General features: G+C 37.9%; 1 protein-coding gene across 2 annotated transcripts in view; it reads right to left on the bottom strand.

Moving 5' to 3' along the window:
* Positions 1 to 3,448: 3,448 nt before the first annotated feature.
* PEX5 (peroxisomal biogenesis factor 5) overlaps positions 3,449 to 19,384 on the bottom strand; it is a 42,464-nt gene continuing 26,528 nt past the window's right edge. For both annotated transcript variants that reach the window (XM_051963249.1, XM_051963250.1), the window contains 6 exons: positions 11,398 to 11,541; positions 10,844 to 10,914; positions 9,306 to 9,518; positions 8,487 to 8,652; positions 5,194 to 5,351; positions 3,449 to 5,028 (listed from right to left, as the gene is read on the bottom strand). In XM_051963249.1, coding sequence (XP_051819209.1) covers positions 4,827 to 5,028; positions 5,194 to 5,351; positions 8,487 to 8,652; positions 9,306 to 9,518; positions 10,844 to 10,914; positions 11,398 to 11,541 — 954 coding nt within the window. In that variant the 3' untranslated portion in view covers positions 3,449 to 4,826. The remainder of the gene's footprint in view (positions 5,029 to 5,193; positions 5,352 to 8,486; positions 8,653 to 9,305; positions 9,519 to 10,843; positions 10,915 to 11,397; positions 11,542 to 19,384) is intronic.

Below are 19,384 nucleotides of genomic sequence, written 5' to 3'. Positions count from 1 at the left end.
CAAAATATTTATATAGCAGCACTTATTATGATAACAAAGAATTAGAAACAAAGTGGATGCCAATCAATTAGGAAATGGCTAAGCAAATTGTGGTACACAAATAGAATGGAATATTATTGTGCTATAAGACATGACCAATGTGAAGAATAGTCAATAAACATTTAAGTGCCTACTATGTACCAGGCACTGTAACAAGGGCTTGGGATACAAAGACAGACAAAAAAGTCTTTGAAATCCTTGCCTTTGAGCATCTTACAATCAAATGGGAGAGATAACTTGCAAACAACTATGAACTGAAAAAAACCCCAAAACTAGATAACAGGCTAAATAGAAACAGGCACTAGAGTTAAGAGATTGAAAGAGATTGCTATAGAAGACTGGATTTTAGCTGGGACTTGAAGGAGGCCAGGAGGCAGAGATCAGAAGGGAAAGCCTTCTAGGCATGAAGGACAGCCTGTGAAACTATCTGGAGTCTTATTCTAGGAACAGAAAACAAAACTCCATCACTGGATCAAAGTCTAGCAGGGAGGAGAGAAGGGAGGGTATAAAAAGACAAAATGTAGAAGGGAGCCAGGTTATGTTTGTTGGAGGATTTTATATTTGATCCTGGAGATGATAGGGAATCATTACATTTTATTAAATAAGGAAGTGATATGACTGAACTTGTACTTCAGAAAAATTAAGTATGGTAGCTGAGGGGAGAATGGAGTGGAATAGGGAAAGACTTATGACAAGTAGCAGGCTATTGTAATAAGCCTTGACAGAGAGAAGGGCTATATCATCATGAAAGATGAATAAAAGAAAAGATAGTGGTAGGATGCATTTGGTTGATTTGAAATAATGAGGGAAGGAAAGATAGATCTTAGAAAATGATCTGAATATTTTCAGTAAAATATGAGGCAAGGTATTCAACTGAGAAGTTTGAGGGAGAGGGAGCTATGGGATGTTTGAGAAGAAATGTAAAGATTTGAAAGAGCCATCTATTGAGTGGGATAGTGAGATAATTAGGTAGAAGCAGTGAGGGTCCATTTGAGGATGGGTAACATAGAATTGTAGTGGATCCAGCCAGGATGATTATGATTTTCTCCACCTTTGTTCATCAGCACATGTATAAGTGCAGAGACAGTGGATGGTAGGAGTGATCTAAGACTGGGGCTTTGTAAGGCACAAATAGCCCTATGATAAGGTAGCAAAGGACTTCAGAAGATAGTACAGAGTAGAACTGGCTCACTAAGTTGTCAGCATGGGGAAAGCTGTGGTTAGAGCAGTGGTAATGACCAGGGAAAGAACTTGAGGGACTGGGGGCAATGATGTGAACAAAGAGCAGGATTGGTAATGAAAGGCAGAAAGAGGAAAGTCAATAGACTTTGGTAAGATAAGGGTATTTTAGAGTTCCTTAACATGGAATCGCTACATTTATGGGTGATGGCAAGATCAAGGGTATGATCATCTTTATGTGTGCTAAGATAGAATGAAGAAAGTTATAGGAAATGAGTAAACTGATAAATTGGGAGATAAGAGTGAGGGAATATCAATATAGGGCAGGAATTGAGGAGGGAAGATTGTAAACTAGGAACTAAATCTATTGAAGAACAAATGGGAGTATCATGGAAATCTGTAGATAGCAGCTATTAGGAATTTGAGTGGTAGATGTGAATTTCATGAAATCAGAGATTATAGAATGATAGTAGCAATAAAATACAAGAAGTATTCTTATTCTTCCATCTCAACTGTGAAATTGGGGAGAATGAATACAAGTTCAACCAGTTCTAGAAAGGGTAGCTAGGAAAGCTATGTCATCAGGAATGAGCCAGGAAAGGGAAGGAGTGGGAAAGGAAAAGATTTTAAAATGAAAGCAAATCTGTTGCCCACAGAGCAGGCATTCCAGTGTACACAGTAAAAGGGTAGCATTTAGCTGAGACTTTGTGGGTTTGGGGTAGGAACTAAAGGGAATAGGGAAAAGGAATCAGTAGGTGGGTGACAGAATACATACAGAGAAGTATGGAAAGTTCTACAAAAAGTGAGGCAGACTGAAGAAAGCAGTCAAGAAAACAATATGCACAGTAATGTAAACAAAACCACAAAAATAGCAAAAGTGAATGTTGTAAAATTATAAAGAACAAGAATGGTTCAAAATAAAAGGTATGGAAAGACATTTCTACCCCATCCTTTGGCAAAGCTGGGAAACTCTCAAGTATCATAATTAAAAGTAAGAGATGTAGCAAAAGCAGCAAAGGTCATGGCCCGGTATAGCCTTAAAGATTTGAAAAACATCTTATGGATGCATTTGCTGAGAATACATAATTTAATTCTAGCCTCTACTGAATGAAAAATTATCTACATATTCTGCCCCAGTTACTTCAGCCAAGTACAAAATATATCTGTCCCCAGGTAAGGATTCATGAGATATTATTTGCAAGATACCAGCTACACTAGAGTTTTATCAGGCCTCATGAATAGCAATGTTTCTATCTGATGCTAATCATTGTTACATGACCTTGCACTTATAGGCGCACATTTACCTTGCACTTTAGAGAATTGTATTTAAAAATATAAGATTATATCTGATTAAATCTGTGACAATGAAACCTCTAAAAAAGCTATCATGTAATTGCAGTAGTTTCTGAAACATAACTGTTGTTTGTCTAAATAGGACTTATGTTCCTGAAGTTGTTGTTGCTATGTAATTCAAATGATGGATATTCTATGTTAAAGTCATGAAACTTTTCTTTCATAATCATTAATGTAAATAACTAAAGATTGATTATCTTGGTTAAAGTTATATTCCCAATCCTCCCTTCTCCCCTCTCCCTCCAAAACAGGAATCTGTTCAAAGATCATAACCCAGTCTTCTAAGGCTGCCCTTTGCTCTAGCCAAGAGCTCGCTGGAACATTTAAAATTAGCTCTAGCACACTTGCAGAGGATCCTGACCCCAAATAAAAACCAGGAGAGAAAAGGTTCTCAGACTTTGAAAAGCACGTGATGACAATGGAGGGACAAGAAATTGGCTGCAGCACAGCTCAGATTACAGATTAAGGGAAGTATAAATAACCAGGGGAAAGCTCATTGAAATTAGAGCTTAGAATCTTAGAAATCACCTAATCCAATTCCCTCTTTTTACAGAAAAGGAAATAACTTTTAAAGATCTAAGTTGCCCAGCCAAAGTCGCGCGGATACTATGACTGACCCTTAATCTGCCAATCTTTCCAGTACACTAATTACAGTCAACGTTATGGAGAAAACACAGCTAACATGGCTTTGCTAGATGTGCCAGCTAGACCTTCAGGCTATCTATTCTATTTGGGAAACACTATACAGACCACTCAATTCTTTACTCAAGGGCTCAGTTGGTGACCTCAGGGAAGAAGAGCACTTCAGGATGGATACAGAGGATTCACAAATCCAACCTTTCCCTTGACCCTAAAACTCCAAGAAGAAGGTGGAAAATTATAGTTGCATTAGTTCCATTTATTCTTCATACAAATATTTTACAATTTTATTTAAAAACCATTTTTGACAAAATCATATACACATATTTATACAAAGAAAAATAAAATTCTAGGATAGAACCTAGGGAGCAAGGTGGTTTAAAAAACAAAGAAAATTAATATTTCCTTTTTTTCTGATCATTAAGTACTGACAAGAGGGCTTTAACCTTCATTTCAGGGAGCAGGGGTTATCTCCCTACCTAAGAGGCAGTACAGATATTAGAGGTTAGTTTGAATCTTCCTGACTTTACCTCATAAAAAAGGGGCCAGAGCAGGAGAAAGTAGAGAGATGCTCTTCTCCCCAATTCCCTGAAGCAACCAGTGAAGTGAGAAAATGGGAATACAGTAACAGAAATACGCTGCTACACCCACACTTTCTAGGAATTTGGCAAGATCTCTACTTCTAGAACATGTTCCCAGGGAAATAGCAAACTCAGTTCCCAATCACAGCCCTAACAACTAGGACATCAGTGGCAGTTTACAGACTAGAGCCAAGTCCAAGAACTCCCAAGTGTTCTGTCAATTCCTCCCTCACACTCACTAAAGTGCTCCTTATTCTAATCCATTTTATACATAGAACCAAATTATTTTATAGGCTCACTCCACAGCATGCTTTCAGCCTTTAAAGCCACAGCACTCAATTTATCTAATCTCTAAACACAGATGTCTGAGTTTGGGATTTTGTTTTGTTTTGTTTTTTAAAGCAGCCCTACGTGGACAAACCAGTGCATGCAGCCTCATGCTCATAACCCCACAGCCAGGAGCAGTTCAAAAGGAACACAGCTGCAGAAAAACCCTACAAAAACTTCCCCTCCACTGAGTCAATTATTTAACTCCAATAGGCCACCCTATTGGGAATCCTATCCCAAAAATATATAGGCATTGATGGTGGAGAGGGAACCCATTATTCAAAGTCTGTGATGTTACAAACTCCCAGTAAAAGAGAGTATGAATGGGGGAAGATTATTTCATGTGTGACAGGTTCTATAAGAAGTAACTATTGGTGTGAGGGGCTACCCTATTATGTTGAGCCCTACCTAAATGGCAGATCCAAAAAGGCAGGGCATGATGATCAGAAAGAGAGATACATAGTTTGATGTGAAACCCTCTAATTGCAAGAGAATCCAGGAAAAGGAGAAGTTCAGTTCCCCACAATTAACTGGAGAATAGAATATCTGATTATCTGACTCTTCTCCCCTTCCCCAAGCACCTCCTGAGAAGCCGTACCGCGTATGGTTATCAGCCCACCCCCTTGGGAGGCCCTTTGGGAGGGAGGGAGTCACAGCAGAAGCGGGGACCCCTCAGAGAGAACACTCACAGGGCAGCCCATCCCCTTGTCATTGGGGCAGGCCAAATGTACGAAGTAGAGTGGGAAGGTCCCGAGCATCTGCTGCCCCATAAACATCACTCTGGCCCAGCATAGACAGTGCCATGCGCAGAGTACTCCAGATATTCTCTGACATGGCACCTCCTTTGCCCCGAGGACCTCGGCTTTTCTGTTGCATGTTCAATGCCTCCAGAAAGTGCTCCACAGCTTCTCTAGGAGATAAAGGGCAACAACTGGTGAATAGAATTACAAGAGAAATAGGACAATTAAGTGGTTAATGCTGACAAATCATCCCAAAGAGCTGGTTACCATTAATTAGAAATAAAGAGAAATTATGCATTAAGGGTTTAAAAAGTTGGGGAAAAATGTGCTCTCACCGGTGAGCCCCAAGATTAATACAGCTTATCCCCAAGTTATAGCGGGAACGTATATAGCCAGGTTGTAGTTCCAGGGCCCGGCGGTATGCAGCCACTGCTTCTTCACTCTGATTTCCATTAGCCAGGGTAGCTCCCAGTTTATTCCATAGTAAATAGTCCTACAGGCACAAGAAAGTAAGAAGTACAAAGGAAGAAGATATAGAAAGAAGACATGAGATCAGGACTAGTTCAATCTCTGCTCATTCTACTCAATCTCATTGCTCTCTGTTCTTATCTATATAATTGCAACCATTATCTATAAAGATAATAAGCAAACCATCTTATCCTAACAGAGCATCACAAGATTTAGGACTGGAAATGATCTTAAAGATCATCTAGTCCAATTCCCTTAAATTTACAAATCAAAAAACTCAGATTCAGAATTTAAGTTTCTTGTCCAAATTCATGCAATTAAGTATCAGAGCCAGTATTAGAAATTAGGTTTCTTCTACAACATAACAGTGATTCTCTGTATTAAAGTTTAAGACTGCTTTAAGGCTCACTCTTTGATAAAGGTCCAATAGCAGAAAATACTTGTTAAACTGAAGTGAATTGCATTTTAACTTTTGGGGTTCCTTTCAACATATGATCAGTGGGTTTATTCTTTATTTTATTCTCTATTTGTAACAGATTTGAGTAGTGCTTTAGGCATTTCTTTGTTAACCATAGTTTTCAGAGAGTCTGATTGCTAAATTATTTCTCCTTGGTCTATTTCCCAGATCAATTACTTTTAATATCAAATATCTGCCATTTCCTTCTATCTTTTGTTCTTGTTCTGATATTTTTTGTCTTCATGGAATCATGGAGTCATTGATTTCTGTCTGTTTTAGTCTAATTTTCAAAGGAATCTATTTCCTGGTTAAAGTTTACCACTTTCATGTCTAAGCGCCTGCCAATTCTTTGCTTCTAGCTTTTCTTTCCTTTTTTATTTCTTGTAGGTATTGGTGGAGTCCTTGTCAGTCCTTTGAGTCTCTGCTTGCTTTGAAGTTACTCCTTTTTGGGGAATCTTTATTTGAATTTTTGAGATAATTTTTTATACTGAATGGTATTTTCTTTGATTTATTCATCAGTTCACGTTTAGATCTTGAATGCCAGAATCAAGTTTCTTTTCCTTCCCCTCCCTTCTGGACATCAGGTGGGGTGGTTTCACTGTCCTTCACCCAGTGGAATTAAAACACATTAAATCTTTTAGGATGGGATCACTGGGCCTTCTTTAGAAATTTCATTTCAGTGTTAGGCACTAAATCAAGTCACTGGCAGAACTTTCAGAATATAAATCTCTCTACAACCTGACTCCAATCTATCTTTCCAGTAGTATTTCATCCTAGTCTCTGTTTCACCAATCAATCAATGCCCAAACTTATCCTACCTTCTCTACACCACTGTACATTTTCACAGGCAATCAAACTTAAACAAAAGAAGTCCATCCCAATGGACATTTTGGTCTTTAACTTCCTTGATCTCTCCATAGTGTTTGATGTTGAAGACCCTCTACTTGTGGTAATCTCTTCTCTGGACTTTTTTGTTATACTACACATAGTTTTCATCCTTCCTACTCATCTACACCTTTTCCCCAATGCATGTGTATCCCTTAGGGCTCCATCCTGGGGCCTCTTCTCTTCCCTTGGCACTCTCATCAGTAACCTTGTGTCAGACCGTCATCTCTAGCCAGATAATTCTTGACTTCATTTCTCTCCTCAATTCCAGGTCCAAAATATCTTAACCTGCTAGCTATCTCAATCTCAATCTCATTTAAATATCTATGAATATACGGCATCATTCCAGTAGAATGGAATGTAACTTCCTTACTTTTCCATAGACACTGCAACTTCAGTTGCACTTTGACATACTGTAACTACATCAAAGACAAAATTCATTATCTTACTTTCTAAATCTATTCCTCCTTAATTTTTTTGTTTGCTGTCAAAAGCACCACCATTTTCTCACTCATATCCTTATCCCTCATATCCAACAAGTTGTCAAATTTTAGTAATTCTTCTTCCACAATAATTTGTGCATTTATGGCTTCTCTACTCACCAGGCAACTTCCTTGTTCAGGTCCCTCTCACAATTTATCTGGACTACTGCAATAGACTCCAAATGGGTATCTATCTGAAGTCCATTCTTCATATAGTTTGACTATCACTCCCTCATTTCAATGAGTTTCAGGGCTCCCTATTGCTTCTAAGTTAAGATACAAATCCTTCGCTTATGCACTAAAGTTTTTACAGTCTGGCTCCAGATCATATATCCAGGCTAACTGTACACTACTACTCAGTAGCCAAACTGGCCTATTTACTATTCTCCATACATTAAATTCTACCTCCTATTTCCACACCTTTCTACAGGCTGTTTCCCAATACTTGGAATGATCTTTCTCCTCACTTATCTATCTTGGGATCTCCAATTTCCTTCAAGCCTCAATTCAGGTGCCACGTCCCTCAAAAGTCCTTTCCTGATTCTCCAGCTGTTGTTTATATTATAATTTGCATTTAAATATCTGTGAATATATGGCATCATTCCACTAGAATGGAATGTAAGCTTCTTGAGAACAGGAACTATCTATCTTACTTTCCTATTTGTTTCAAAGTCTAGGAACACAGAAAGTGCTTAATAAATGCTTGTTAAATGACTTATTTAAAATAATCTTTAACATTCAGTTCAGATGCTCCATTATCCATGAAGCCTTCAATTTATTCCTCCAGTAACCTCTCCCTTTCTAAACGTTTTATGACGCCAGTAAGTACAAAAATGTATTATAATTAGTCACATACATGTGCTACTAAACTTGAAGCTCCTTAAGCTCAGTTTTATGTGTAAAGTTTGAGAAACACAAAGGCATTTCTTAACCTTTATGCCCCCAGCTCCAGCAGACCACCTCATAAATGGTAAGTAATTGTATTTTATCTTACACATATAACTATGATATGATAAAAATGAACAATTCTGCAAGACTCATGAGTGCTGATCAATGATCTGCCATAACTCCAGAACTGAATTTTGTCTTTGATGTAGTTACAGTATGTCAAAGTGCAACTGAAGTTGCAGTGTCTATGGAAAAGTAAGGAATGCCCATAGTCACCTCCAATTTCAAACCCCAATATGGCCTTATGATTCTGAATGCGTATCTCATTTCTAACTCTTCCCAAATGTGGAACATGGCAAGTCATACCATGACTTCAGACAAGGGGGGACCTTAGTTCCCCCTTACATTTCTACATATGACCCTTTTACTCCCCTTGCCCTGGGCTCACATTTGGGCGAACACTGAGGGCAGCAGTGAAACAGTCCACAGCCTTGTCATACTCTCCGCTCAGGTTGAAAAGAACCCCTAGGCCACACTGCACATCGGGGTCAATGGATGCAGGATCAAGTCGTACAGCTGCTAAGAATAATTCCTTTACCTCCACAAATAAGGAGCTGGGAGAGAGAAAGAGGAAAAGAAGAATCAGAAGATAATAACCACCTTCAGGTTACCTATTCCCATTTGCTAAACATACTCCAAACTGACCAACCCTTTTCCCTGAAAATCATCTCTCCTTCAATCATTCAAACCATTTCAAACCCGGGGGCTAAAAAAACACACTTTTCAAAACTTCGTTTCATTCTAGTATGTTAGTATACAAAATGAACTTAACTTATTATTAAATCTAAGATCCCCATTCCATCACTGAGACTTTGGCTCTGAATGTCCCCCTCACTAATACTAACTAGAAGAATCACAAAATAATATACTTAGAACAAACCTCAGAGATTATCTTCAAAGATCCTTAATCTGGGGTCTCTAAATAAGTGTTCCAATATAACGGGTTTTCTTTGTAATCCTATATATTTTGTTTTATGCATTTAAGAACATTATTCTGAGAAGAAGTCCATGACACAAAAAAAGGCTAACAATACATGAACTACATCTAAACTCTTTCTCATTTGCATATGAAAGAACTGAGACCCAGAGAAGTAAAGGGGCTTGCCTCTGGCTGCACAATCAGTGTGTATCTTCTCAGATTCTAATTCATCAATTCTCACCCCAACCTTGGCCTAAACCACACAGCTTCAACAGGACCCACACTCACTCAGACAACAAAGAACCCAAGATGCGCTTGCTTGGCCCCAGCCCTGCCCCACCAGCTCCCTCCTCAGCAGGTGCCACCAGGTGGGCATAGGCAGGTGTGTATCGTAGCCAGTCCCGCAGGGTCTCACAGGCCTGGCGCTGCAGGGATTCATTGGTGAAGCTCACAGCCAGTGCCATTAGTGCTGTCAGATTATCTGGCTTTAATTCAAGACACCTGTGTAAAGCGGGAATGGGAGATTAAGGGGAAGGGAGAGGCAAAAAAAGAGAAAGGGTTAAAAAGTAAGTCCAAATACTCTCAGCTACAGCGGTTAGGTTTACACAAACAATAACAGCCATGGTCACAGGGCACCAAAAGCCTGGGATAGAGAATGAGTACAGATTCATTACCTAACTAACCTCAAACTAAAGTATTCTCCAGATTCAAACTTTTAAGTTATTAAAGAAACCCTAAGAGAAAGGGTTAAAAAGTAAGTCCAAATACTCTCAGTTACAGCGATTAGGTTTACACAAACAATAACAGCCATGGTCACAGGGCACCAAAGCCTGGGATAGAGAATGAGTACAGATTCATACCTGACTAACCTCAAACTAAAGTATTCTCCAGATTCAAACTTTTAAGTTAGTAAAGAAACCCTAATTTGTTCTCCAGTCACAGGTCTGAGAAGAAATTTAGAGGAAATTTAGAGAGGCTTAAGCTGGGGCCCCACAGTGACATGGGTTGATGTGGGAATAGAACTAGTTCCCATCCAGAGCAATGCAACATTCACATTCTAGCAGTAAGAATTTGGAATTATTTCCAAAGGCTATCAAACTGTGCACACCCTTTGATCTAGCAACACCGCTACTGGGTCTGTATCCCAAAGAGATTATAAAAAAGGGAAAAGAACTTATTTGTACAAAAATATTTATAGCAGCTCCCTTTATGGTGGCTAGGAATTGGAAACTGAGGAGCTACCCATCAATTGGAGAAACTAGTTGTGATATATGATTGTAATGGAATATTACAGTAGTATAAGAAATGATGAATAGGATGATTCCAAAAAAACGTGAAAAAGCTTACATGAACTAAGGCAGAATAAAGGGAGTAGAACTAAAAAAAAGCATTATGCATGGTAACAGCAATATTATACAGTGAACAACTTCTATCTGATCAGTATAATGGACTGATAATGCTATCTACCTCCAGAGAAAGAACTGATGGTATCTGAGTACAGATCCAAGCAAACTATTTTTCACTTTCTTTCAGTTTTGGGGGGTTTTTTGGTTCAAGTTTTCTTCCACAAAATATGGCAATGTTTTACATGACTGCTCATGTAAAACTCATATCACATGGCTTACCATCTCAGGGAAGGGGAAGGGAAGGAGAGAAAGGCAGAATTTTAAAAAACCCAAATGTTAAAAATTGGTTTTATATGTAATTTAAGGGAAAAAATATTATTAAAAAAAAAAAAGACAAATGTGCTCTTTTGAAGGACTAGAAATAATTCAAGCAGCTTAGATCTAATTGGTATCATGTACCTTGTCATTCATGGTACTCACCTTCGAAGGGCACTGATAGCCAATAGTTCTTGTTCATTCTCTGCCTGGGTGGTACCCAAGTACTGCCATGCCTGTAAGGAGGTTAAAAATACCCATCATTCCTGGATCTACCCTAACATGTACCCAGAAGAGATAAAAAATTAATAAACTTGTCATTTTATTTTCCTAATCTTTTCCCCTAACCTCTAGCCCAAATTATTTATCTATGTACTCTGAGTGCAAACTGAAACATGCTTTTTTATTTTATTTTTCTAGGTTTTCTTTTGCAACAGGACTAATATGGAAATGTTTTGCATGATTTCACACAAATATCACACTGCTTGTCTTCTCAAGGGGTAGGGAGGGAAAGAGTAAAAGGAAAGGAGAGAATTTAGAATTCAAAAGCTTTTAAAAATGAATGCTAAAAAATCTTTCCATGAAATTGGGAACTGCGATAAAATAATTTCTTTAAAAATGTGAAAGGCAAAGAAGAAAAAAAAAAAACAATAACCATCTGCTTTTCAATGCTCTGAAGCTGAGAAGCCATGTGGGGCTCAGAGGTACAAGTCCTTTACCTCCATATGCTCAGGATCCTGTTGTACTGCTGCCTCAAAGAGGAGGACTGCATTTGGCAGATCCCCCTCTTGTAGTCGCAATAACCCCTCTGCAAATGGCTGTGGATGGTCCCGAAGTGGGTTCTCTTCTTCAAATTGGTACCCCTAGAAAAGAGATGGAGGAGTGAGATGAATAGTCATGGTTCTACTGTGCAGTTAGAGGAAGTCTTATGTGGAGAAAGGTCTATCAGAGAAAAACAGGAGGAGAGAATCTAATTGGAAAAGAAGTCAACTCGAAGACCCCTTGGGACATGTTCTTGGGCTAGGGAACCACATCTGGTCAATGGATCACTGTATGGAATAATAGATAACATCGTATTTTTCTCCTAGGATTACAGTACTTCGGGGGAAGCCGAAAAAATCTCCTTTTTCTGCCCTACTTTTATAAATATTAAAAAGTATTTAAAAGTTCTCCTAGTCTGAAGTCTTCAGAAAGAGAAATTAAGACCTTTCCCCCTCTCCAGATCAGCCTAATAAATAAAAACTTAAAGCAGTGCCCCAAACAAAAATTAGGACATCTGATGCACACAACTTGACTGGTTTACTTTAATAGAGAAGCTCTAAGAACCTCTGGTTATAAAAAAATCTTTAAAATGGCTTACATGCTTTTGCTGCCATCTGCTGGCCAGGAGAAAAGCACAGTGTTTTGCAAAGGGCTGAAATTCTGTATGAATGATTTTAAACAAGGTGTTAACTCAGTGGAATTGATAAGACAATGGTTATCTAGTTTAGCATGGTTCAGTATGATTGACTTAATCTTACAACAAATAATGGTTCCTTAGTGATATAATGATTGGCTTATACTCAGTATGATGAATGGATTTAGTTGTAATAGAGTATTTAAGAAGGTCAGAGTCAGACCTAGAGAGGGAGCAAAGGGGACCAGAACAAATTCGGGGAAGACAGAGGACTCGAGGCTGGAGCACAACCTTGCAGACTCACGGAGACTTCAAGACAGAGACCGTTATGATGGTTCTCCTGACTCCCTCACAGAAATCAAGACACATTCTGGAAGACCTCCAGAAAGCTAGCCCAGGCCTCAGGGAAGGAAACTAGACTGTGAAGGAGATAATAAAGAATTTGGACTTTATCCCTGGCTGTTCTTGTGATTATTCTGCTGAAACAAAGGACCTCCAGAAAACCAACCAGAACATTACAGTGTTTTCTACAAGTTCATAAACATTCTGCACTACACAATCTGTGTCTACTTCAGCATGAGACTTGAACTTTTTCCACCTTGCCTTGCTACCAATAACACTTGCTTCTGAACACTGACTTGCGAGACAAAATGAAGACTTTTTTGTTAATATTTTATTTTATTTTATAATAACTTTATATTGACAGAATCCATGCCAGGGTAATTTTTTTTACAATATTATCCCTTGCACTTGCCTCTGTTCCGATTTTTCCCCTCCCTCCCTCCACCCCCTCCCCTAGATGGCAAGCAGGCCTATATATGTTAGATATGTTGCAATATATCCTAGATACAATATATGTTTGCAGAACCGAACAGTTCTCTTGTTGCACAGGGAGAATTGGATTCAGAAGGTAGAAATAACCCGGGAAGAAAAACAAAAATGCAAATAGTTCACATTCGTTTCCCAGTGTTCTTTCTTTGGGTGTAGCTGCTTCTGTCCATCACAAAATGAGGACTTTTTAAAGCTGCCCCCAGATCATAGGATGGAAAGAATACCTGTGGTCATTTAATTCAATTCTACTCATTTTACAAATAAGGAAACTGAGGCTGAAAGATGTCAAGGAACTTGTCAATTCACACAGGTAGGAAGTATGAAAGCCAGGATGTAAACCTAAGATTAGTGTGCTACTGTACCATTGTGCCTTCTGATAACAGGAGTCTCAAAGACAGAGAGACAGATTTGCTCATTTACGGCTATAAGCAGAATCATAAAATGTGACCAGAACTTAAAATCATGTAGTAACAAGCTTTTGTTTTATAGACGAAGGAAGTGAGGCCCAGGGCAATAAAATTACCTGTACAGGTCAAAGAAATAGAAATTTTCCTAATGATTAGAACAGTGAAAAAGTATAATGAGATGTCTCCAAAGACAGTGACCTCCTCATTAGTGGTTTTCAGGTTTCCTGATTCAGGAAAAAGGTCATGACCATGTTATAGCAGGGATTTCTTTTTAGATTGGGCTATATAGTCATTTTCTTTTTCAAACTCTAAAATTATTGTTTGCATGTTTTCCCCAATATATATTTACTTCATTAAATGTTTCTCAATTACATGTTTTTTAAAAAGTATGCTTTAATCTATACTTAGACACCATTTTCTTTCACAAGGAAATTGGGTTTAAGTGACATACCCAGATTAACATAGCTTTAAGTGTCAAGTGTCTGAGGGCAAATTTTAACTCCAGTCTTCCTAACTCCTGAAGCCAGTGTGCAGTATCCACTGCAACACCTAGCTGCCCGCTCCACTAGTTCTTTCTCTGGGATTGGATAGCATTTTTCATCATGAGTACTTCAAAGTTGTCTTGGATCATTGTTTTGCTGAGACCAGCTGTCATTCATGTATAATATAATCATTCATCATAGAATATAGCTGTTACTGTGTACAATGTTCTTCTTCTACTCACTTAAATTTACAGCTTTCCTGGAGTCTTTCCAGCTTTTCCTGAAACCACTCTGTTTACCATTTCTTATAGCACAATAGTATTCCATCACAATCATATGTTACCTTCGACTCTTCAGTGCCTTTACTGGTTCTGTATCCCAAAGAAATCATAAAGGAAAAGAAAGGACCCACATGTGCAAAAATCTTTATAGCAGCTCTTTTTGTGGTAGCAAAGAATTGGAAAAGAAATAGATGCCCATCAATTAGGGAATGGCTAAATAAATTATGGTATATGAAGATAATAGAATATTATTGTTCTATAAAAAATAATAAACAAGCTGATTTTAGAAAGGCCTAGAAAGATTTATGAACTGATGCTGACCAAAACAAGAAGAATCAGGAGTACATTGCACATAGTAACAGCAAGAATGTACAATGTTCAAGTATGAAAGACTTGGTTCTTAGTGGCTCAGTGATCCAAAGCAATCCCAACAGACTTGAACAGAAAATGTCACTTGGGTCCAGAAAAATAATTACAAAGATTGAATATAAATCAACACATGCTAGATTCACTTCTTTTTTCTATTTTTTTTCTCTCCAATGGTTTTTCCCTTTTATTCTATTTTTTCTCTCCCAGCATGATTCATAAAGCAATGTGTATTAAAAATAAATTAATTTTAAATAAAGATTAATTAATTTTTATTTTAAAAATTATATCACAACTTCTTCACCATTCCCCAAATGATGGGAATCCCAATAATTCCTAATTCTTTGACACTACAAAATGAGGTGCTGCAAATATTTTAGTACATATAAGTCCTTTTCCTTGGATATCTTTGAGATGCAGACTTAGTAGTGGTATTGCTGGATCAAAAACTATGACCAATTTTAGAGACAAACTATTCTCCATAATGGCTGGAACAGTTCACAACCAATAGTACTATTAATGTCCCAATTTTCCTAGATCCTTTCCAATATTTATCATTATTTTTTCCTATCATCTTAGCCAATCTGATAGGTGTGAGGTAGTGTCTCAGAATTGTTTCAATTTGCATTTTTCTAATCAATAGGAATTTAAAGCATTTTTAAAATATGACTATAGATAGCTTTGATTTCTCCATCTGAAAACTGCCTGTTTAGATCCTTTGGCCACTTATCAACTGGAGAATGAATAACTCATATTTTTATAAATTTGATTCAGTTCTCTATATATTTATGAAATGAGTCCTGAAAAGAAACCTTGCTGCAAAAACAAAAAAACTAAACATTTTCCCCAGGTTCCTGCTTTCTTCCTAATTTTGGCTTCATTGTTTTCATCTGTGTTTACATTTTTTTTTATTTGAGGTAATTATTATCTAGTTTATATACTGTATTACTCTCTCAAATTGAGTCATAAGTTCTTTTTTATAAATAAAAATAAAATATCCTGCTTTATAATATAATTTTAGATCTGGTACAGTTAGGCCACCTTCATCTTATTTTTTTTTTTTTAGAACATAGGATAGTTTACCTCTCAGACCTGTGGAAGAGGAAGGAATTTATGACCAAAGAAGAACTAGAGATTATTATTGATCACAAAATAAAAAATTTTGATTATATCAAGTTGAAAAGTTTTTGTACAAACAAAACTAATGCAGACAAGATTAGAAGGGAAGCAATATTATAGTCAAAGGTTCTGATAAAGGCCTAATTTCCAAAATATATAGAGAATTGACTCTAATTTATAAGAAGTCAATTTCTATTTCTAGCCATATGAAAAGATGCTCCAAGTCATTATTAATCAGAGAAATGCAAATTAAGACAATTCTAAGATACCACTATACACCTGTCAGATTGGCTAGAATGACAGGGAAAGATATTGCAGAATGTTGGAGGGGATGTGGGAAAACTGGGACACTGATACATCGTTGGTGGAATTGTGAATACATCCAGCCATTCTGGAGAACGATTTGGAACTATGCTCAAAAAGTTATCAAACTGTGCATACCCTTTGATCCAGCAGTGTTACTACCGGGCTTATATCCCAAAGAGATCTTAAAGAAGGGAAAGGGACTGTATTGCAAGAATGTTTGTGGCAACCCTCTTTGTAGTGGCCAAAAATTGGAAACTGAGTGGATGCCCATCAATTGGAAAATGGCTGAATAAATTGTGGTATATGAATATTATGGAATATTATTGTTCTGTAAGAAATGACCAGAAGGATGATTTCAGAAAGGCCTGGAGAGACTTACATGAACTGATGCTAAGTGAAATGAGCAGGACCAGGAAATCATTATGTATTTCAACAACAATACTATATGATGATCAATTCTGATGGACGTGGCCCTCTTCAACAATGAGATGAACCAAATCAGTTCTAGTAGAGCAGTAATGAATTGGTGAAAGAACTCTGGGAAATGAGGATAAACCACTACATAGAATTCCCAATCTCTCTATTTTTGTCCGCCTGCATTTTTTATTTCCCTCACAGGTTATTTGTACACAATTTCAAGGTCCAATTCTTTTTGTACAGCAAAATAACTGTATGGACATGTATACACATATTGTATTTAATTTATACTTTAACATATTTAAGATGCATTGGTCAACCTGCCCTCTGGGGGAAGGGGTGGGAGAAAGGAAGGAAAAAATTGGAACAAAAGGTTTTGCAATTATCAATGCTGAAAAATTACCCATGCATATATCTTGTAAATAAAAAGCTATAATAAAAAAAAAATAGAATGAAATTTCTCAATTGATATGCACACTTTGGGACTCAGAAGCCTGAAACGCAGACAGACAAAAAGATGGAGCCCTTCAGTTTGTACTACAGTCTCCAGGCCTCCTCAGTTCTACTTCTAGAATAGAAATTGGGTACCTTGCTTTACACTGCAGAGCCCTAACATCCTCCTAACTGTACTATGTCAGCTCAGGTATCTCAGAGAAGTAGGCTTGAAAGCAGACAGTTAAAACTGCCAAAAAGGAATGGAAGTGGAAAGGAATTGTTTCTGGCTGCTGTTTTAAGGTGAGGGCAAGCATGATTTGTTAATAAAAACTTCCATTAAATTATTATGAGGAATTTCCTCAAATTTCCCTTTGATTCCAGAGGAAGGGATTAGATTTTGGGAGTAGATCCATAAAGGTTTTTTTTTTTTTGGTTTTCCTTTCCTCAACAATGAAGGACAGAAGAATAGAATCTGTCCCATCTTGCCTTCCTTGGACAATGAAAGCTTTGGATTGCTAATGACCTTCTATAACTTACTGTTCTGGGAAGCTCCAGAGAGGAGTCGTTGAGGGCAAAAATACACTATGATTTAGTTGGATTAAATGGATTGAAGGACTTTATTCAAAAAACTTTAAAACTCTGTAGTAAAATTTAAATGTAAATGGGGAGTGGGGAATGCCTTTCTATAAAACTCTTAGCATGGTGCCCAACACATGGTATAGACTAGAAAAAATACAACTGACTGAGTGAACCAGAAGAAAGTAAGAACAGAGAAACAGTTTCCAGAGTATCAAAGCGCTCAGTTCTTACACTTGATACAGCAAACAGGTCTTGGAAATGTTTCTGTTAATACTTTGTTAAGTCCTCCAATTCTCTATCAGTATAAGAATATCACTGCTACTGTTTCATTTTCCTTCTTCTCTTGCTTCAAGAGACACATCCCTACCCCCATTTGCAACAGATCTACCATTCTCAACTGGCAAATACAGATGCTACCAGCCATGGTTTGGGGACTGGGGCTGAACAATTCTATCTTTTGTGGTTGCTGTTCAGTCATGTCTGACTCTTCATGATTCCTTTGGACTGTATTTTCCAAGAGGTTTTCCTGGCAAAGCTACTGGAATAGCTTCTCCAGTGGATTAAAATAAACAAAGATCCTTGCCCAGGATCACACAGCTAACAAGTGTCTGAGGCTGAATTTGAATTCAGGTCTTCCCGACTCCAGACCAAAGCTCTAGTCACTGAGCCATCTAACTGCTCTGCTTCTATCTCAGTGTGTCAAATTGATGGAAGTAAAGGGTTCTAATAAGTTGAACCACTGAATACATTTTAGAGAGGAAATGTCTATAGCTTTCATATCTACTCTTCCACTGTGAATCCCCTTGGAAAGGAATATGGCCATAGAGGAACCTTTTTTTCAGCATCCTTTGCTGGCCCGTCATTCATATTCTCTCCTTAGCTGTTGCCATACTTTAAGGATTCTGTCCTGCATCTTATACATTTAAAGGCACTATTCTGAAAGGGGGTCTGCTGGCTTCATCAGATTGCCAAAGGGTTCATAACACAAAAATGACTAAGAATCTTTTCTACACTCTCCTGGTGATCTCATCAGCTTCTGTTTTAATTATGTCAGGGGAAAACTCCCAGATACAAATATGTAGTCCCTGGTTCTCTCCTAAGCTTTAGTTCCATACCACTAATTGTTACTACATGGATGCTCTACAAGACTCTTTTAAAGGCAATGTCTCCAAAACAAAACTCGTTATCTATTCACCAAATTTACCTCTCTTCTAAAATTCCCCTTTCCAATGAAGTTCAAAATTTCTGAGTCATCTTCAGTGACTTCTTTTCTCTCATCTCACAACTGACTAGTTACTAAATCTTGCCAATTCTACTTCTACAACATCTCTCTCATAAATCCTCTTCTCTCTACTCACAGGGCTATGATTCTGGTCCAAATTCCTCGCCACTTGACTGAACTGCTTAAGTGGACTATTATAATAGCTCCTAAGTGGTCCCTCTGTCACAAGTCTCTCCCTCTAGTCCTTTTCCAATCTCTTTTACACACATACATGCATACACACACACACACATATACACATTCTCTTTCTGTCTCTTCCTCTCTCCTTCTTTGTCTTTCTCTGTCTCTCTCGCTCTTCCCCTTTTTTTCCTCCCCCTCCCTCCCTCGTTCATTCTCCCCCTTTCTTTAGCCTTCTCTCCTTCCTCCTTCTCTCTCTTCTTCCCTCCCTTCCCCCCCTCCCCATCTCTGCCCAAGTGATAGTCCTGGAGCACAGATCTGCCTGTTCAATAAATTATAGGCTGCTGTTCCTATTGAGATCAAATAGAAACTCCTCTGTCCTTTCCCAACATACTTTCTGGTCTTATTACACATCACTCCCCATGATATACTCTGTCTAGCCAAGTTATTCTTCCTGATGTTCCTAACACAAAGCGTTAAGTTCCCCCCCTCTTCTTTGCACAGGCTGTCCCTCTATCCTGGGGCATTGCCTTATCTTGGTATGAGTGCCAGGTGTGGTTCAGGGCCTAGTTTCTGCCATACTGTTTAGTGAGTTCTTATCTCAGAAGCTGAAGTCTTTAGGTTTATCAAACACTAGATTACTCTGTCACAAGTCTCTCTCTCTAGTCCTTTTCCAATCTCTTTTACA

This window comes from Antechinus flavipes, chromosome 5 (genome assembly GCF_016432865.1).
Source record: "Antechinus flavipes isolate AdamAnt ecotype Samford, QLD, Australia chromosome 5, AdamAnt_v2, whole genome shotgun sequence".
NCBI classification, from domain to species: Eukaryota; Metazoa; Chordata; class Mammalia; order Dasyuromorphia; family Dasyuridae; genus Antechinus; species Antechinus flavipes.
Note: the sequence above shows the minus strand (reverse complement) of the source record. Positions and strands in the feature narration are given on the sequence as shown.